This window comes from Bicyclus anynana, chromosome Z (genome assembly GCF_947172395.1).
Source record: "Bicyclus anynana chromosome Z, ilBicAnyn1.1, whole genome shotgun sequence".
In the NCBI taxonomy this organism is placed as follows: domain Eukaryota; kingdom Metazoa; phylum Arthropoda; class Insecta; order Lepidoptera; family Nymphalidae; genus Bicyclus; species Bicyclus anynana.
In genome coordinates, this window is record NC_069110.1 from 6,274,228 (window position 1) to 6,297,192 (window position 22,965).

At 34.7% G+C, this 22,965-nt stretch overlaps 1 protein-coding gene across 3 annotated transcripts in view; it reads left to right on the forward strand.

The window, feature by feature from the left end:
- Positions 1–22,965, forward strand: part of LOC112048380 (uncharacterized) — a gene marked incomplete at its 3' end in the record, with an annotated part of 104,630 nt that overhangs the window by 76,310 nt on the left and 5,355 nt on the right. For all 3 annotated transcript variants that reach the window (XM_052890472.1, XM_052890474.1, XM_052890473.1), the window contains 1 exon segment: positions 18,534–18,671. In XM_052890472.1, the coding sequence (XP_052746432.1) occupies positions 18,534–18,671 (138 nt within the window).

Consider the following 22,965-nt stretch of genomic DNA (forward strand, 5'->3'; position numbering starts at 1 on the left):
TACCAACGGAAATATCGAACCAATTAGTATCAAGAAAGATGCTCCAATAATTTCAAAATGCATTTAAAAAGCAAACCCACGCCGCTGTAAAAACAAACCGTCGCTTCTAAGGTTCTCTTGAGATAATTAAACTTTTCAATAAAATTTAATTATTTAACCCGATTCAGAACTCAGTGTCGAGAACTGCGCAGTTCTAATTTTCATTAAACGTTCTATCCTTATTAATATAACGAAGACTTGCGATAGTCAGACATACCTCATTTAAGGTTGACGGTTTTTAGGGTACCATTCCACAAGGAACCCCTTTTAGTTTCGCCATTTCCGTCTGTCCGTCCGACAGCCCGTGGGTTAGCGCAAAATTGTAAATGTAAATTACCATGAGTAAGTATGTACAATAAAAACGTGAACAAAGTCGTAAAATAATGTTTCGGGTTCCTTTCCTACATGCAAATTGAGAATGAATATTTTATCGTCTATCCACGGTGAGGAGTATCGTTATCGGTATTTTTTACATTAAATAAGGGTTTAAAAAACTCATTTAATCTACGGAACAATACACTGCGCGTAGCCCGACGCGCACTTGGCTGGTTTTTTTAATTCTTTACAAGTTAGCCCTTGACTGCAATCACCTGATGGTAAGTGACGTCGCGATTTATGATGGAAGCGGGCTAACTTGTTAGGCGTAGGATGGAAATCAACACCCATTTCGGTTCCCTGGTCTTACCATACGTAAGTGCTGGAGTTTTGACCGTGCTGACTTTAATAGATAGTAGTTTTCTATGTGTAAAAACCAATTTATAATAGTTCCTAAGGAATATTATGAGGTATCGTGTCTCCATACGCTACTTTTAGCGTCGTGGCAACCTTTTACCTAGATCCTAAAGAACCTTAAGTTGCTGTCTAGTGGTAGGTTTCGTGGCTAGATATCCCCCTACCGGCAAATACCTCCAAGCGATTTAGCGTTCCGGTACGACGCCGCGTAGAAACTATATATATTGAAAAAATATCTATGGTAGAAGCGAAGGCTGACATAATTTCAGCCTATAAAATGAGATATATCTGGCTATCGCAAGTTCTTACTTCATATGCTTTTACAGCACTAATTAAACTTTTTAATTATTTCATAAGCACAACAAAGCAAATAAAATGCACAAAGCTATTTGCATTGCATTGTCAGAAGTTTATATTAATTACTAACGGATCCGGTCAAGCTTTGCTTTGACTTAAGTGCGCTTCTACCCTTCCCTACTCCCACTCTACCTACATAGGGGTAGTACCCTACCCCTATAGGAGTAGGGTAGGGTACTACTTCAAGGAATATTCTAAAAAAAGAATTAGCCTTATCAGTTCATTCTCGAGATTTGCGCTTAGCAACAGATTTAGCGGTTAATTTTTTTTTATATATATAGTTTTACCTCCACGGTTATATTATTATTATATGCTCCACGGTTAAGGCGCTTGACTAAACACTGACGGCCTTATTTAAAGACATGAATTAGGTTTTAATCCTAAAATTAATTCAAAATGAAGTAAACTTTAAACAGGAGTAGAGGAGAGAGAGTAGAGGATTAGGTTTACTTTACTTTGAAGAAAATATTGAGGCTTACTCGTAAATGTTAATCCATAGGATACAAGAACGAGCCCCAACAATAGTTTTTACGACTATTTTGAGGCAAAAGGGAATATTTGACATAATGAAAAAAGTACGAATAAATATTCTTTAATATAATGAGAAAGGTGCGTTGGATGGATTGAACCCTCGTCAAGATGAGGTCATTCATATTCGAAATTAAATATAACTGAAATAGCGAGTTATAAGTGTATGGGCATACATCCGGCTTCCACGGCGAATGGATCAGGGGCCCATCAACTGATCAGAGTGGAAAGCCGGGCATTCGTAATACGGCGCTGCACCGCGAAAAGAGAGCCTTCGAAGAATTGGTTAGATAGACAATGAATACTTACGGTCGATGTGTCGCGAGCTGATCTGGGTTGGTTGACCCCAGCTGGCGGCCGAGCAAGTGTGTAATGTGCCTAATGTCGAGAATTGTGTATTTCAATGTGTTCACCCGTCTGCAGGCCACAGCAATCCGCTTCCAGCACTATGCACCTCAAGGTCCAGAATAATTTCATCGTCCACTACCGCGGCAAAGTTAGTTAGTTATCCAAATTCACACGCGCTTAACTTCGTCAAGTAGGCTACAACAATGTATCAACGCAACAAGAAATGGTCATACGGAAACCAAAAAACACTAATTCTCCGACATCACTACCGCGTTTTTCTACAGCGGTCAGCCACAAAAAAATGGCAGCCGCAGCGCGCGCGCGCCACAATGTTGCCCGCTCATTTTTCAAAGTTCGCGGCGTTAACAATAAGTTATACGAGTAGAAGTCACGTGTAAATTTAAATTATAAATGCCTGTCTGTCTGTCCGCGATATAGCACTCCCCGATAACGTAGCATTCTACTGGTGAAAGAATTTTTGTAATCGGACCAGTAGTTCCGAAGATTACCCCTTACAAAGAATGTTACAAACTTGCAAACTTTACCTCTTTATAATATTAGTATAGATATGGAGTAATCTGAAAACTATATGTATGGGACCCTCGGTGGATGAGTCCGACTCTAGCAATATGACCATATTGGCCATATCACAAAATAGCCATTCTCCATATTCGTAGTGAAGATGTTAGGAGTGGAACAGGCGAGCGATCGAGTCCATGATCTTTCTATATGGAGTCCGGCCCTTAACTGCTAAGCTATTGTAGCTTCGTGATGTTTGGTCAGCGAACGGATTTAAAAACGAAAATAGCTAGAACGGTCACGCTGAAGTGTCGTTCAAACAAATTGACAAGCAAAGTTTTATATATATTTAACTCTGCCGGATGACCGCTATGTGAACACTGGACGCTGCTGAACACGACAATATTTATATATCTATGATGAGTAACATAATTAATAATTACGAAGATGCTTGAAGCCAATTGGATCGGCCTGTATCTTTAGAAAAGAAGTAGAATCATTTTATTTTACCCAATAAGTATTGTAAAGAATGATGATTTTAAAATGATAACTCTCTCAGCAGAACTTGCTTTCCGAACCGCTGGTAGAGTATCTTATTCTAATAGTTATAATTTTCAAAAGTGCTTGTAAACTGTGCCTATTGAAATAAATAAATTTAGAATTTTGAAATCCAGTTTCTTATTAAAAAATCGTCATTCATACTTAAATTTCATGGACTATTTCCTTTCCATAAAACGTGAATATCAAATTTTATATGCGTCTTTATTACCCGACTGCAAGGGTTATGTTTTCCGCGCGTATCTTGTATGTTCGTAACTATGTAATATTCTTTATTACCTCATATCTTCGAAACCGCTGAACGGATTTACGTAGTTAAGATATCGTTAGGTTTGTATTGATAACCCAAGTATTCTTAGATAGTTGAAATTTAAAAAAAAAAACCAACACGACTACTGTGAGACGCCATATACTCGAGGTGATATTTTTTTAATTTATGTTAAGTAACTAAAACTTTCACGTTATACCGCCTACCTGTTATAAAAAGTATCAAACGGAATATAACTTACAAATACAACCCTTGTGTCTCTGTTACGAGTAAAAATACACGTTTTAATAAACCATATTTTTAACCGTTCGTCTATTTTTTACTCGACTGCAAGAAGGGTTGTTTTTCGCGCGTATCTTGTATATATGTAATGTTTATTACTTCATATCTTCCGAACCGCCGAATGGAATTACGTAATTATGATATCGTTAGTTTCGTCTTAATAACCAAAGTGTTCTTAGATAGGTGAAATAAAAAAAATCAAAACGATGTCAGACTCGGAGTAAAAAAAAAATTTTTTTTTCGTATATTTTGATATGGTATCAAATTCAAGGGCATATCAAGAGGATTTCAAAATGATATATCATTGTCATATTAAAAAAACACAATTAGAAAAACGTTATATATTGATCGCTATACACAATACGCTAGGCGGATGAATAGGTGCGAGCAGGTTAGGCAGTCAGGTATTTTTATTTTCTTAATTATTGACATCATAGCAAGCAGGTAAGATCATGGCATTTCATCCTAGGTTGTGTCAATAAAAGTTTATTGAGATTTTACTGTCTCTCGAGAAATTCTCAGTAGCACCTCATAGGTAGGGAGTGGGTGGAGTGACACCCAGTGTGGAGAGCACGTTAAGACTGCTTCGCTTCAAGTTCAGATATTCGTTGCATGCAAATGCCGATAGGTGTATTGCAACAATGTAGCTTAGAAAATCAATTTAATAGGTCTCGTACCTATCATTATTTATTGTGTAGAAGTTAGTTTTTTATCCGGCAGGAGTCCGGCACTACCTAGCACCCAGTAGCCAGTTCCTAAAGATTCCCTCGCCAAAGAAAAAAAAAATTTAAACCAAAAAAAAAAAATATTATTTATGCATTTGTTTTATTTATTTATCACTAGCGGACGGAGTTCAGTTTTTCACAAATCCCGCGGGAACCATTGATTTTTCCTGCATGAAAAATAGCCTTTGTGTTAATCCAGAGGAAAATCTTTTTCCATTTCAAATTTCAGTCAGCCAAATCGCTTTAGTAGCCGCAGTGCAAAGGATGATCGAAGATAATCACTTGCGCACAAACTTTTAACTTTATAATATTAGTGTAATTATCATGTCATTGTTTTTGAATACAATTTCGCATATATAAATATAACTACATTAATTTAACTGGACTGGCGAATTATGTGCTATAGATTGCTATAATAATCTATAGCACATAATTCGCCAGTCCAGTTAAATTAATGTAGGAGATATTTTTAGGAATGTATATGACAGAACGTTTGTCTTAATATAGAGAATATATTAGGATCTTAGATTCTAGGTATTGATTTCCAACGTTCAAACTCCAAAATGTACATTATAAATGTGAATCCATCGCTACCAACATTGGCTGTCTCTGGCATAATTTATCTTAACCAACAATCTGCTGTCATATCGGTTACGTAGACAAGTGTTTCCTGAATTGATATGCTGCTAAATTTGGTAGGTACGTACATTGTCGTGAATCAATGTTTACAGTATAATTGTTACTTTTTACAGTTTAAAGTAAACCGTGCGTTGGCAGGTGGTTTTTTTTTTTCATTCTTTTGATAGTTAGCCCATCACCACAATCTCACCTGATGGTAAGTGATGATGCAATATTGAACGGAAGCGGGCTAATTTAGCCCGTTTCTATTAGGAGTAGGATGTGAATCTAGACCCCTTTCGGTTTCTGCACGACATAGTATCGGACCGCTGTATCGCTTGGCGGTACATCTTTGTCGTTAGGGTGGTAACTAGCCACGGCCGAAACCTCCCACCAGCCAGACCTGGATTAGTTTAGAACACCTCAATCGGCCTAGCGGGGGATCGAACCCAGGACCTCCGTCTTATAAATTCACCGTACGTACCACTGCGCCACGGAGGTCGTCAAAATATGAGGAGCGATTTCCACCTATGGATTTGATATGAAAAACGATGTTTTGCCAGTTCATTATTTTTCATGTAAACAATTATTTTTAAATAAAAACAATGCAGAGACCGACCTACTCGTAAATGCACACAAAGAATATTACCAACATAAGGCAAGCCGTTCTGAAATTGTTAAAATTAATGTATAATATGTCACCATAATTGTAAATACCGTGAGATTATAATCTACCTTGTGAGATGTTGGACTGTAGAAAGACTGTGAGCCGCAACATACTGCTTACAATTTAACGTGTGTGTATTATTCGGTAAATTGTAAGGAAGAACAAGAATTCTTGTATTTTTTATTTGTAATAAATAAATACCTTACCTAATCTAATCATTGGTATCTGAGACACTCAAGTTCCGGTTCTTTAGAGTATGTTGCGGTTCACAATCTTTCAACATTTCACTAACTCGCGAGATAGATTATAATCTGACGGTATTTATAATTTTACGGTGTCATAGTATACAAAGAAGATTTTTAATAAGTGCAATACCACTTATTATTATTATAAGTGACAGAAAAATTGAGGAGTAAGGTTAGCTTGGTATGGTCATGTAATGCGTAGGGAGGAAAGTCATATTATTAGAAAAATGTTGAATGTGCAAGTGGAAGGACATAAGAGGAGAGGAAGGCCAAAGAAGAGATGGTTGGATTGTGTGGATTCTGTGTGCGTAAAAGGAGTGGATGATGAGTTGATGAGTAATAGAGACGAATGGAAAAGATTGACATATTTTTCCGACCCCACAGTGGGATAAGGGTAAGGAGATGATGATAATTACTTATTACGAATATATCCTTGTATTTTATATTTATATTTAAAGAATATTAGTATTTTTTTTAACATGTTCAGTATTCACATTCGCCTGTAATTAGTCGGAATGATTGTATTAGGAGAGAGTACGGCAATAGTTCACTGGGCGGGGATCGAACCTATGACCTCGCCGGCCCCTTTATTAGATCTGTTGAGCTTATATTTCCAGAATTCTGATATCGCAAAACTCTACAACATTGCGTAACAATCACCAACGATAAAACACGTTTCTATAAAAATTACAACTCATACTTTGTACTAAAAACCAATAAATTTTAACTTGTCTATGGCGTGACAATGTTAGCATATTATTTTTATATAAAAAAAAATGCATTGTCTATAATTCTTAAGTTGTGTTCTCTGGTGTAGAGTACGGAGACCTTGATCTCTTGAACTAGTTTCTGAAGTTGGCTTCGAATCTTAGATAACCATCCACTTACTCGTTCATTTTCTTTTGTTTAAGAAATCTTTAGTAACAATAACATTTGTAAAAGATTACACGTTTTATTACAACGTATATTAAATACATTTTTGAGTAAACATATATATATCTACTTATATTATTGTAAAATGCTATAATCTTTGTAACGATTGGATTCGAGTGATTTAAGATTTACAGTAGTACTTTAAAAGCCAATACTGTCAAACCTTACACTAAAACAATAGGGATGATGACAGTTTTTTAAACTGTATATAAATTAAGAGTATGCTAATAGTAAAGCAATTTTGTAAAAGTAACAGGGTATCTGCGATCATTACTTTCGGAGTTACAGGATGTAAAGGGTCAGATTTGCGGCGCTGCCGCGGATCCCTGAAAAACGCCCCATACAAAATGGTATGGGGCGTTTTTCGTATGGTACGAACTAATGACGTCGTAGGCAATAAATGATCGTTAGATTTGTATGGGCGTTTAAACAAAATTACTAATATCTTTGTTATTTCTGAGTTTATGTTTATAGTTTATATATTAAAAAATGACACTTAATGTAAGGAAGCTAAAACTGTATGAATTTTCATCTAATTACGATAAAAGATTTTTAATAGATTTTGAAATTTTATAATCTTATTTATTTTGCATATATCCAGTCAATCTTTGCTTTGTATAAATTAGTTAACATTGACCTTATTTACCCGAATTTATTATAAAAATCAATATATTCAAACCTAGTCATCATACCCATTTTCATTGTCAAAACAAAAGCCGTAATGTTACATTAAAAAAGATAACACTGTCGCTAAGTTTTCTTGGTTTGTTTAATTTTCCGCTTAACTTTCTTGTTTCCTTCTTTCATAAGTAGCAATTGCTATTTTAAAGAGTAATAATAGTCGACCAATTTAAAAACGTAATTGGAAATTAAAAATTTAATTAAAAAAAATTACGTTGTCAGTAAGATAACTCAGAGTCTGTTAAAAATAGAACGCTGAAATTTGGTGTTTATTAATAACTTCGATAAAGTGATAAAAAGAAAATTAGAAAAAACTAATTTGAAAAAAAAACTAATCGCCTATCCCATGGTGTGGGGTATCGTTACCGGTATTTTTGTTCATTACATAAAGGATTAAAGTGCTAACTTAACCTACGAAACCCTACACTGCGCGGGGCCCGACACGCACTTGACCAGTTTTTATTATTATCTGTTGGTAAATGTTATGTTGACAGTCGGCTGATTGTGTCTAATGTTTACGACTACTGCGATACGATAAACTCGATTTATCATTCATTCGGCTAGTGATGTGTTTGATAATATTTATAAAACGAACGATCAAAACTTCTATCGCATTTGTAAATATTGTTTTGTAATAGCTGGATCCGGCACATGCTGTCGCGTGCCGTCATAGATTGAAGACACTACATGTTATAAGTAGACCCCATATCATATAATCATATCATATCGTATCATATCATCATCATCAAAACATATAAATAAAATTAAAGTATATATAGTACATTTAAATTCATGTTTATAAATGTGTATATAAATAGACCACGCACTATAAAGCGCATTGGTCGACCCCCGCAGGTGGAATGACGACAGAGCGAGTGGCAGAGATTCGCTGGATGCAGGTGACTCAGGATGTTTGGAAGTCCCTACAAAAAGTCTTATGTCCTGCAGTGGCTGATATGATAATGATGATGATACATATGTATATAAATACAATTAAATTTTATTTAAATGTATTGATTGAATTGTAAGGAAAAAGAGGTTGCAGCGCGAATATCAACAAGTATTAACTCATTCAAACTAATCTCCCAGTATCAATGCAATCTTTTCATTGTCGCATCACTAAATAAATTCTTTCATTGTTGGTCACTTTATTGATCGTTTCACGTGGCGAATTGTTCGTTTTGTTTTTTGTTACTTGCTGTTGCAAAGTGTAGTTTTTAAAGGATGCGCTACCGGATTGTACAGGAAAAGCGGCTGACATATCTCGGAGGTACTGTGTTAGTTTATTTTCCTTTTAAAACTGTTACAAAATACAAAAAGTTATATACACTTGACGGCACTTTATCAACTTGTTGTTACTCTATTAATCTGTGAGATTAATTTGAAACGACCATATTTATGAACATCGATTTAGATTTAAATCTCAATTTAATCTACTTTACTTTGAATAACATAGAGGTAGAAATTTTAATCCATGTTTATAAATATGGCTAAAAGAGTCTAAAATATCTTGAAAATGTGACATTTTGTCAAATTAAATTGGGAAATGTTTGACTTGATAAACATGTTTAAACGTTTCCAGTGCATTATTGCATTGTCGCAAATAAAATGTTTATTAGATTGAAGAAGTTTCATAATTCAAGGAACTACAACAAAACACTCTTTCAGTGCAATATTGTAGTTAACAATGTTTATTTTTTCACCGCGTGGGTGTTTGATTCCGTTTCTTCGAAGTTCCGGTATTTATCTATAGAATTATAGGGGACAAAGTGTTATTTGTTTTATTAACTGTCACTTATATATATATATAATACAATGAAATGATTATTTCTTGCTTTTATTTTTTTTTCGAATAAGCTCGCGTTTGACCATCATCTAACCTAACCGTAAGTGTAGATACTGTCTAAAGATGGGATACGCTTTCCTAGAAGGTTGTTTTCACTCTTGTTTTGAAGATTTAGCTATATGATTCAGAAATCACAGACTTGGGAATTATAGCTAAATTATAACTCCGAACATATATATTACGAATGTAGGTATTTATTATTATTGGACAATCACTGGGGCAACGCAAGTGTGAAGTAGCATTAAGATAAAAACTATAACAATAGCAAATTAAAATTTATTGAAGAAATATCGTAAACCACAAAGCGCAACTCATTGTTTTTATATATTCGATCGTGTTGGTTACTTTATCTTTATATTTACTTTTCATTACATTGTGTTTGTGTGGTTGTTATGCTAATTGGAAAAATATCGATTGCAATATAAAGAGTTTTTAAATTATTAATGTAATCAGATGTTGTTTCTTCATCTCCGAACAAAATGTTCAACCAAAGTCACTTCATGTTTGTTGTGCAAAAAGTTCTTCAATTAATTATGTTTATATATAAGATAAGAACTACGAATGACCATCATTTTAGATATACATGCAGACACCTCGCTCACCGAAACACCGTTCGATCATTCAGTACAGTGATTATGCATATAGGTACTCGCACGTTTTTATATATTACGTTATTGTTATAGATTAAGTTACTGACACTGAGTTCGTGATATAATTGGATCAGGTGCAGACTATATTTAGCGTAGTGAAATATACAGTATACACATGAGAGTGGTAGAGTGTCGGGTGCGAACTGCGATGTAGTCGCGTCTCCCCGGCACGGCAGGCTGGGCGTGGGCCGACGCAGTGTTGCGAGCGTTAGGTCTGCGCGCGCGCCGACGCGGTGCGGCGAGCATTAGGATTGCGCGCGCGCCGACGCGTCCACGGCGGGCGGCCGACACGCCCGGGTCGACTCAGTGACGAGGGACGATCGCGGCGCGGAGCGAGTGCGCGTGCGGCTCGTGTATAATTAGCAGGGAGCAGCCCTGGGAGGCGCGGCGGGCCGCGGGCCGCAGCGAGCGACGGGCGATGCGCCGCCCGCGCCCCGCGCATGCTGCGCCTACACTACTTCTCCGACAATCCCGCTCTCGTCGTAGAAGACGACGAAGAGTCTGTCTACTCCATCGAACTCATCAAAGAGTTCGAGGCTGTCGGCCGAGCGTGGAAAGCGTTCCTCGCCGACTGGCTAATAGAAGGTGGTCGGTTTGTTCAGTTGTTTACATCTCCCACGCCGCGTTACGTTTATAGTTTATAGTTTATATACCCGTTTTTTTTCCTCCGTTACATTGTTTCAAGCGTTACTCTTGTTTTGTTGATAAATATCTCAATACATCGTTCATTCATCGGAAGCTTATGTAGTGATTTACCGTATTGATCTTAAATTATAAGTATGTGTTAATTACTTATAATAAATTAGGGAAAAAGAATTCGAGTGTATTCGTGGCAGGTATTATGTAGCCTAATAGTAAGTACAATACGAGTATATCGACAACAGCACGGTAAGCGTCCAGTGGACTAGGTGTGTTCTTTTTCGGTCGGTATCGGTAATCGGTAAAATATTTTTAATCATTACAAGGCACCTATTGTATTATTTATGGTAAAGATGTTCAAAATTTTATTAATTTCTCACTTTTGCAAAATACAATTTTCACAGTAGTTAGCTACGTACTTTGGACAGAGGATATGGAATGGGTACGTACGTGACCATACACTGTATGTCCAGATATAGTGTATCACCCATAAATAAGATTCTATATATTTACATATACCGGCATTTAAATAAAACAATTTAAGACTCAAAAATACAAGAAACACTTTTTTTTATTTAATAGTAAGTATTGGTGTTTTTTAGATACAGTGTTTGACATGACAAATGTTTGTTGTTCCGATTTCCTTGTCGCCACGAGTTAGTCTAATAAGAGCCAACTAAATATAATTATAGACTCTTCGAGTGAGTATTGCCTACATTCAATCTTACGTTGTACGAGGCTCTCTCTGACGTCATGACCTTAGCTTCAATGCGAATACTTGTGAACGTAAATAAATAAACAACAGATGTTCTCGCATCAATAATTAAGATGGTCGAATTCATAATCATTTTCATCTTTTCAATCTGCCGACCTATACACTAACTTTACCGTATGTTAGCCACCTATAATTAACATAAATCAATAACAACCGTAACATTTTTCGTATTCCGTAAAGCCCGAACGAAAATCACTACCAACTACTCATACTCAACCGTATGAAAATTTTGCCTGTAAGTAATCTCAATTTTGATCAGTTAGTATTGAATAAAAAGTGAATACGAAATCACTTAACAATTACTAACAATAGCCAGTTGGTCAATTCTGTGTATATCCACTAATGTTATTCAAAGTTAGTGAATAGGCCGGCTGATCAATGATCGAGTAAATAGCCATCTAGGACCTATCCTAGATGGCTTATCTAAACCTTACCAAACCTACTTCATCATTATCAACCCATATTCGGTTCACTGCCGAGCTCGAGCCTCCTCTCAGAATGAGAGCGGTTAGGCCAATAGTCCACCACGCTGGCCCAATGCGGATTGACAGACTTCACACACGCAGAAAATTAAAAAAAATATCTTAAAAAGATACTTCACGATGTTTTTCATTCACCGTTTGAGACACGTGATTTTTAATTTCTTAAAATGCACACAATTAATTGAAAAGTTGGAGTAGCATGCTGCCCCAGGTCAATCCTACTTCAAACCTACTTGAAATAAACGTATTTGTATGATGAAGGTCGGTTTGTTTTAAGTAATCGCCAAAAAACAAGTCATTATTATCATGTAACTTTTTTGCCTATCGTCCATACAATAGTGTTAACTTGACTCTTATTTGTATTGCTCATCGAAAATATTAAATGAAACCGGTTACTATAATGTTGGAAATGAGGAAAACTTAGGAAATATTTATTCTTCATACAGTTAACGATTTCCATTGGTGTCGTTATGAATACATGTATATTGAATTCAATTCTACTATACTAATATATGCGAATGTATTGTGAGGATGGAAGTATGATGTTTGTTACTCTTTCACTCTTGATTTAATTTATTAAGAAATAGTTTCTGTTATATTACCTTTCTATCGGTGTTCTACAGAATATATTTCGGGGAGTGCGCTAAGGAACTGTTCGATCTTCGAATCTTGTGCCTTCCCCGTTCTACCACAGGACTCCTATTAGTGGAGTGCCGTTAGACTTAAAAATTGTGAAACCTCGAAATCCACAGTCAGTCTATGAATCTTTATAAAAACTTTGGAAATGTGTTTTTAATAGTGTATAGAAAAATGTTAAAAAAAAATAGTGACCTATCTAAAAAAAAATTTTCCATAATAATTTTTATACGATAATTATTATGGTTTTGAAGTTTTATTTTCATTTATATTTGTTTCACCCGCGTAGTTCCCATGGGAATACAGGAATAAACTATAGCATAAAACACTCACAAATAACGTGGTTTTCTAGTGTTAAAAAAAATTCAAAATCGGATCTCTCAAAAAAGTTGCTTGGAATTACATTAAAACTTTGAACGCTGGATCCCTTTTCCACTGAATACATATATGTACTTTTACACTTAGCGTATTTCCCAGTAGGTATGTGATATCCTAGCGACCCCCGAAGTCTATCACCAGACCAATACTAAGTAAACACCAAATTGTGCATGTGTGCTCTCAGTGGAGTAGCTAAATTTTGATCACTTTTTGCGGGCATTTTGTAGGGATGTAGCATATTTACAAACATCTTTGTTAGTATCGAATATAATATTATAATACCCTCTAACAAACATTTTCAAAATATCTCCGATGTATAGAATTAGACCTGTTATAGTTTTATTATAAGTATACTCGAAGATATATAGCATATGTATTTGTTTCTTCGGTTGTACTGAAACTACTGGACTTTTTTTTTAAATTATTTCTTTAATAGAAAGCTACATTATCTGCAAGTAACGTATGGTATATTCTGTCTCCTTAATTCCTATGGGAACGGTAAATACGCGGGTGAAACCGCGGGGTTTCGTTGGTAGGGTAGGTAGGTAGGTATATATGCCCTGAAAGACGGCTGAAACCGGAGCAGGTCGCTACTATAAATTATGCCTAAGCTCCACCACAATTCGGTCTGGAAATGTTTCTATATTCATCACGAATAATGCGCTATTGATTGACCCAGTAACTATTAGAACTAAGATGCAGGTAGTAATCGGAATTACTGCGCCCCGATTTCATCATCACCGCAAATTCTGGGGGCGAAAATCGACCACCCTACATGATCTTGTAAATGTGAATGTTTGTGTGTCATCATTTCATTCATGGTACGAGAACCGGCATAAGAAATACGAGTATATACCCTCATTTGTTATTTCATTGGGATAAAAAATATATGATAGAAAATATTCACATTGACAAATTGCACATGGGTAGGAATTAATGTATTTTTGGTGACTATACGTACTTTTCTAAACGTTTATGTTTTATATACTGCATTCATTGTATACCAGCGAACGCGCGTGACGCTGTTAGCGTGAAATTCTGCTTTATTTTTTTTTTACAAACCATGGATTTTTCAGTATCAAAGGTAGCCTATGTTGTGCTCCAAAATCTAAGTTAATTCTATACCAAAATTCTTACATTCTACACATAAAACCCTTGGATTGCTGTTAGGAGCATGAGCGCAGTCAATTAAAATTTTATTTTATTTTAAAGGAAATAATCCTAAAGTAGCATAAAAATATTTTCTGATAATTTTATTTTATTTTAAAGGAAATAATCCTAAAATAACATATAAAATATTTTCTGATGATTTCAGCAAGTCCACGTAATAACAATTTTTGACGTAATAACAAGTTTAATGACTGTAGTATTTTTCTCACATGAAAGTGAAAATTATAAATAAACATTTATTTTTCAATATATTTATTTAGCATAATGAGCTCTGCTATCGTAAATGACTTTGATAATAATAAATATGTCGAAGCTTTAAGAATTACCACAAATTTTGAATGAGTAAATTGTCAGCTTGACTCACGTCCGGGGGTCACAGGTTAATACCATTCAAGCGGTTACTCACACCACATTGAAGTGTATAATGATTATATTATTATACAAAGGAGAATCCCAGTCTCGATACAAATTCGGACCTAAATTATACCAATGATACAGAGCTGAAAATTGGCTAAAAATTAGGACTATATCTATTCTATAATCTTCCAAATCAGTTAAATAACAGATAGTCTTCGTATTCCTTTGACATAAAATTCATAGCATTATCTGTGACTACCTAACAGGTGACAGTTTTAATAACACTAACTTGGCACATCTCATCAAAATATGTTAATACTAATTAATGATATTCAACAATGACATCTCATTCATTGATTGATTTTGACATTGACAGCCCGCGTTTGTGACATTGACATTGACAACTGACAATCAGTAAAATACACATTACAGAGAACATATTCCACATATATTCGTAAATCACTACGATGTGCTTTACAAATGTAAAGTTAGATAGGAGTGTATATAATGAAACCATCTTATTTACCCTGTTGGCGAATATTATTTCGGCTATGATTCTAATGGAGTAATCTAGTAAAATATACACGATTTTTAGTATATTTTTAATTTCTGTATCATTCTGAAAAGTGGGCCGAATTTTGTACATCTTCTTTCTTTACCAACCTTTGCATTGTATTATATTGTTTTTAACTTGTATGACGTACAGTTATTTAACTACATATTATGTTCTTAAACTGCTATAATAGTAACGCTCATCTTCATTCACTCACTCGACCTGGGTTGACAGCGTGGAATCTCTTTGCACGAGATAGTCCTCCGATCCAGCTATTAAACCAATGAAACCAATTTAAGTTATACGAAGTTCACAAAATCACCTATCTTGAGACTTGAGAGCTTTTGTTTGTAATAGTAAAACTTATTGCACATCCATCATCTTCTATCAATTAATTATTTAATATTAATCAGTGCATTTATCCGGATGTGACATTGTGTATTGATTGATGAAGAAGAGTGTTTACGGAACTTTAATAGTAGAATATTGTAGAACCGTAATGTATCGATGTACTGTGTGAACCGGAAATCTGACGAATAATTATCATAGATTGAAGCATAGAAGAAATCCGAGTACATTTTCGGTTAAAGGACAAACTCGGCACCAAGAGGTCATAGTTTGTACCCCACCCCTACTATGTAGAAATATTGTGGTACTTACCTATACAGGGTGATTCGGTCTTTAGTGCGGATATTTTTTTTTGTGGTTCTGTATCATTAATAGAATATAAATCTACAAACAGTTCGATACATTTTATGTAATTTTTTTTTTAATTTATGTCTCTAAAATAACAAAATAATGTACATATTATTACTAAACAAGATATATTCAGCTTAAAAGTGATCTGGTGACGTCCTTTAGGTATCAAACGAAAATAAAATAAACGCACAATAGCGTGACCCTAAAATTCTGTTCAAAAGTAAATAACTTTAGCTAATCTCTAACCTCTTTCAAACGGCTTTTAAACATGCACTTTTTTCCTCCCTGATCTTTTAATTTAACTTATTAATCCAAATTACGCTTGTATGTGTATGTTTATTTATTATTATTTTTGAATTATTTTGTTTATTTATTTTTCTTTTGTCTTCCCTTAGATGCCGTCTTTTTTATGTTTTGCAGGTTTTCATGTATGTATGTATGTATGTATGTATGTATGTATGTATGTGTGTATGTATGTATGTATGTATGTATGTATGTATGTATGTATATATGTATTTCTTTGTATATATGTATGATGTAGTTAAGTATAGTCTATGTATTATTATTATGTATTATTGCTTAATATTTATGTATTTAAATTACTTAACTTTTCTTATTTTTTGTGTGCGTATACCCGAATCGGTGCTTACGTTTTTTTTTTTTTTTTTTTTCTCTTCCACAGTGGTTGTCTGGAAGAGATCGCTCTTTAGCGATAAGACCGCCATTTGTACATTAGTTTCTAAGTGTTATTATAAGTTATTGTTTATTTTTGTTTTTAATGTACAATAAAGTATATTTCTTCTTCTTCTTCTTCTTCTTCTAACGATAATTTTGTTATTTTTGAGTTAAAAAAAAAAAGAAAAAATACGTGATCATTAAATTTTGTTTATGTACAAAATATAAAAATATCCGCACTAAAAAAAATTTCTTCCTGTATAGTACAGTGTCCCCGTTCAGTTTGATGTAATATTAATTATATTAGTCAGAGATCCGTAGAAAATGTTGTGCAACTGATTACTATCAAGTTAATTTTTCGTGAGTAGCTTCATCTCGATGAGACGATCAGATTTTTTATTTACGAAAGTGCTCGATTCCGGTAGTAACTGATTAACCAGGAAATAAAAATTTCTGAGCGTCGGAACATGATAATGTACCACGCAATTTGTAGACTGTTAAGTTGTATTATCCCGGACTATATGTATGAAGTCATGGATCACAATTGATCACGGTATGTTTGAAGAAAAAGAAGATTTTAATGTCAAATATTATTGCTTTACTATTGGTTAGTAGCATATTTATAACAACAATCATTGTCATATTTATAACAGTTCACAGAAGATTTCAATGATATACCTCCATCTTAATATCGCATGAATGGAAACAGTATAAAAATTAGTATTTGCATTAATCGCTTATGTAGTTGTACTCAAACTGTGTTTAGTTTAATCAAAAATCAAAAATTCATTTATTTCAAGTAGGCTCAGTATCACAACAAGTACAACTCAGTACAAGCTCTTTTGATACGTCAGTTGACTATTTGTAAAGATTCTACCACCGGTTCGGAAGGCAGATTCTGCTGAGAAAAAACCGGCAAGAAACTCAACAGTTGCTCTTTTTTTAAAAAAAATCATACAATAATATTATATTATTTAGTTTTCGTTAATTAAAAAAAAAAAACTTAGTTGCTTGTATTTGAAACTATTCGGCGGACAAATTTCGTCACATTCACGTGACAAGAGCCGCTTATCTACTCGTAATTCAGTATTATTTCAAGGCACGTTAATCTGTGGTCGTCATTCTCTACGCTATTGTGAAAATCTGTATCAAGTTTGTGCTTGATAAAAAATTTCCACATGATTATTACGTTGGTCTTACGTGGCCTCGTATAATGTGGTCCAAAATAGGTCTATGAAATATTTAGCTTTTAGCTATTCTTTCTTCCAAGAACTTCTCAATAGTAGTCTGATGTTTAGAAGTTAATGGTGCACTCCCGTTCCTCGTTAAGCCAGTTAAGCCGTCGGTCCCACACATCATCAATAACATCGGATAGTGATCGTAACTGTGTCGAACACACCTTAATGCTTCCAATTCGTATGAGCGTGGCAGGCCTAAGCTCAAAATTCCCTAACCTATAAAAAAGGCCTGCTTGGGTATGGATATGCTTCGGGTTACTAGGTCCTGGGTTCGAGTCCTGAGTCGATCTCTGGAATACTAAGCTTATCTTTCTTCTGTAAAACTTTCAATAACAATTATCTGCTCGAAGTACTTGGTGGTGTTACTCTACTGTGCTTCGGCGGACACGCCCATCATGATTAACTGACAGTGATCGTAGACAGAGTTAGACAATAGCCCCCTAAATCCGCCTACCTGCATTGGAGCAGCGTGCGTCATAAGAACCGCCTAAGTCAGGGTAATTAAATAGGCTAACAATCATAGCCGTGAACGTGATAGCCCCGTAGATATGATTTCTGCCCTCGATTAAGAAAACGTATAGGTTCGAATACGGTTATGCACCTCTAACTTTTCAGTTATGTACTTTTTAAGAAATTAAATATCACTTGTCTCAATCGGCGAAGGAAAAACATTGTGAGAAAACCTGCATACCTGAAAATAATCTTAATTATCTATGTGTGTGAAGTCTGTCAATCGGCATAGGGCCAGCGCGGTGGACTCTTAGCCTTACCCCTCTCATTCTTAGAGGAGACACATGTTCAAGAGTGAGTCGAATAGGTATGCGTCGTTAATGATGATGATGAAAAAAAAACGTACACACAGCCGAACGTAGAACCTCCTCCTTTTTAGTAGTCGGTTAAAAATAAATTAAACACGTGACGTATTTTTGTTACAGAGGAAGATGAATCGCAGATATTCGTGAAATTTTTCAAATTTCACAAGTGTTACGACCTGATCCCCACGTCCGCTAAACTGGTCGTGTTCGACACTCAACTCCTTGTCAAGAAGGCCTTCTTCGCTCTCGTCTACAATGGTAAGTTGGTACAAAAATCACTGTGTTTAATTTTTTTAATTTAATTGCATTGGACATAACTTTACTAACTATACATTACTTTGTTAGTATTTGTATTAGTTTACATATTATTTACTGGTGTATGTATATAATGTATTCCCTTCTTCAAACGAAAGTATGTTTTTGTTATAAGTATGCGCTTATAAATGCTCGATATATTCACATAGACGTTTCCCGTTTATTAGTATTTACCCATACCCATTCCATACATGTACATTGTACATAGTGTGTAATAAATTCCAACGCTTGTATATCGTATAATACATGTTTGAATTACATACCTATTATAAATAAATCATAAGCTCCAATTTGAGCCGTGGAATATCGTATCTCCAATTCATTGCAATTGCAACGATATATGTATTCGGTGTCTTTGCGTAACCCGATTATGGCGGCGCGGCGGTACGAGTATTGTTAGCATGGACAATACGTTATAGCATACACTGCAAGGTATACCTGGTGCGAGGTTAGTATTATATTTCCCAAGCTTTGTGTTTTGGGAAACTACAGCTTCATGCTTGGGTAAATATGACGATAGAGATAATAATGAGAGTTCGGATAACAACCCTTATTATTTACTATTTTTTGAATTACGGTTTCTGATTGGCTGAAATCTATTTCATGAGACCAATAGTTCGACGCGCAATGCGCAGTTTCATCCAATGACATCAAAATGTAAATACCGCCAATTTTCGACTTGAGCGGTGTTGTTAGCTAAGGGACGATATGTAAACCTAGCCTTTGTTGAACTTGCGAGTATTTAATTATTAAGCTATTGCATAGCTTTTATCGCGGGATTTAAGCGCAGCGACCGAGTCAAGAAATTCCGTAACGAATATAAATCTAACACCCAAGCAGTGTATCACTTTAACACATTTCGACGTTATCCTATCGACTCAACTGGCAAGTGGTACAAAACTTATTAAAACAGAGTTCCATTCCAACTCAACATAAAGACATTTTTTATTTTTTTCTAAAGAAAAGAAAAATACTGTATAAATAAAGTAAGTAAATAATTATAATTGCTTAGGTTGATAAAAAATGCTATGCATTTAGCTTTTCCGTGACAGCGCCTGAGTGCCACACGTATTTTTTATATGATAAATTTTATATATACGAGTGTATATTTGAATCCAAGTCTCTGTTGCTCTATGCTCTTCATATATTTTACACTATCTCCCCATGACGTATAATTAAGTTTTAGTAATTTGAATCGACAATCGAATTAGTTATTTAGGAGATATCGTTGAAAATTATAATCAATGCAACACTAATGATTGCTTTCCCTGTTTCTAATGTGAGGCTATAAACATATTGTTTTTATTTTTTTTATTCTTTACAAGTTAGTCCTTGATTACAATCTCACCTGATGGTAAGTGATGATGCAATCTAAATGGAAGCGGGCTAACTTGTTAGGAGGACGATGAAAATCCACACCCCTTTCGGTTTCTACACAACATCGTACCGGAACGCTAAATCGCTTGGCGATACGTCTTTGTCGGTAGGGTGGTAACTAGCCACGGCCAAAGCCTTCCACCAGCCAGACCTGGACCAATTAAGAGAACCTCAATCGGCCCAGCTGGGGATCGAACCCAGGACCTCCGTCGAATATAATAGTGATATTTGAAATTAATTTTGGGATCTATATAAGTACATAAAATTTACACCCGACACGTACGACGTGGATCTGTGGACGCCCGCCATACCGGTACTTCAACATCAATTTATCTTTTGACATATCTATCGGTAGTAGTATTGATCACCCACGAATTTCGGTTAAATATATAGAGGTATTCTTAAAATATAGACGTGACGCTTTGGCGAAAAGGATTGAAATAGGTCAGGTTTGACGTCATCACATAAGAAGTTCATTTGAAACTATGTCAGCGGTTAATACTCCTATATCAAACTGATCAATTATGAGTATCGATGACGTTTCATAATTAGCCATGACATAATATTACGAGAATTTTATATACGAGTAAGTAGGAAGCGCTGACTTATTGAATCGCAATCCGCTATTGAAGATGTTATGAAATTAGATTCGAGTGTTTATAAAACTTGTGAAAGAATAGATTTCTATGAAATAATAACTATATGTCGCCGACAATGTGTATTTTTTCCGATTCTTCAACATTCTGGAACATTCCAGAAAGCGATTCAATAAGTCAGCGTTTCCTACCTCATAGATATAAACAAATAAAAATAAAAATGATTTTGAATTTATTTGTATGAAAAACAACCGAGCACTTTCGTGGACCCTCGAAAACAATTGTAAGGGCCCTCATTCTTATTAATTAGCTCCCTCTTTCAATATGCCGGATCTACATCAGACGTAATTTTTTATTGATAGAAAAATATACTATGCACAAAAATTAAGGGAGCAGAAAAAAAATCCAAATTTTTGGGGGATTTTCAACAGGCTGTAACTTATACAAAAATGGTCGTACAGCAAAAAAATAAAAAGCAAATTGTAGCTCTAAGTGTTTAGTTTTTGGATCTGAGTTTGAAAATTTTTTTTTGAAAATATTTTTCGAGTAATCATAAGAAAACCACCGAAAAAAAAATTTTCGAAATTTTTTTGGTTTTTTTTTTAATCTACGGACGTGGAAAAAATTTTTTCGACTCAACCTCCATATGGACCGGATAGCTTGTTTATTCAGATTTAATTTCGTTTTTTTTAAATCTCGATACGAGCATTTCTTGCTGAAATATCGATGTTTGAATGGAAAAAGATCATTTTGTCTTTGATTACCAATATCTCAGCAACCAATGATCGCACAGAAATTATGAGGTTGGTTTCAAAAATTTGAATAAACTCTCTACAAGGATTGGCAATTGAATTTTGAAAAAAAATTTTTTTTTCAATCATTACATGAATTTGAAAAAGCATCCAAAAAAGGGCTTTTTGTCGTTTTTTGGAAAATCAAGCGCCCAATCAAAAATATTGCGGAAACCACTGACGTTAAGTGTGCCTTTTACTGTTCAATATACCCACAAAAACCCTACAAAGTTTCAATTCAATCCAGCCAACCGTTTTTTTTCCCACTTGATCGAATTTTTGAAAAAATTAAGGAGCAAGAATTTCGTTCTGAAAATGTCATAATTTACGCTTTTGTGCTTGCGCACGTGTATGTGTGTGGTTTTATCAGAGATTGAGACCCTGTGGTTCGTCACTTCCACACACACACACACACACACACACACATACATCTTTGGAGAGTGAGTTTGGAGTCACAAAATACTGTGGACCACACACATACACGTGCGCAAGCACAAAGGCGTAAATTATGACATTTTCAGAGCGAAATTCTTGCTCCTTTAATTTATTCAAAAATTCGATCAAGTGGGAAAAAAAAACGGTTGGCTGGATTGAATTGAAACTTTGTAGGGTTTTTGTGGGTATATTGAACAGTTAAAGGCACACTTAACGTCAGTGGTTTTCGCAATATTTTTGATTGGGCGCTTGATTTTCCAAAAAACGACAAAAAGCCCTTTTTTGGATGCTTTTTCAAATTCATGCAATGATTGAAAAAAAATTTTTTTTTCTAAATTCAATTGCCAATCCTTGTAGAGAGTTTATTCAAATTTTTGAAACCAACCTCAAAATTTCTGTGCGATCATTGGTTGCTGAGATATTGGTAATCAAAGACAAAATGATCTTTTTCCATTCAAACATCGATATCTCAGCAAGAAATGCTCGTATCGAGATTTAAAAAAACGAAATTAAATCTGAATAAACAAGCTATCCGGTCCATATGGAGGTTGAGTCGAAAAAATTTTTTCCACGTCCGTAGATTAAAAAAAAAAACCAAAAAAATTTCGAAAATTTTTTTTTCGGTGGTTTTCTTATGATTACTCGAAAAATATTTTCAAAAAAAAATTTTCAAACTCAGATCCAAAAACTAAACACTTAGAGCTACAATTTGCTTTTTATTTTTTTGCTGTACGACCATTTTTGTATAAGTTACAGCCTGTTGAAAATCCCCCAAAAATTTGGATTTTTTTTCTGCTCCCTTAATTTTTGTGCATAGTATATTTTATATTTTTTCCGTACATTCTTCCCTTTGAGTAATCAGGTAATCGACTCAAAATTTCTTCTTTTATTTTAGGGAAATTCTTGGTCTTGGGAATACAAATAATGTTTTATAATAAATGAAAAAATAAATAATAAATTGTATTGATTTACGAGTGTAATATTCCACTTGTAATTCAATACAGTCTTACAAGTATAAAACATTCGAAATTTTTAAAA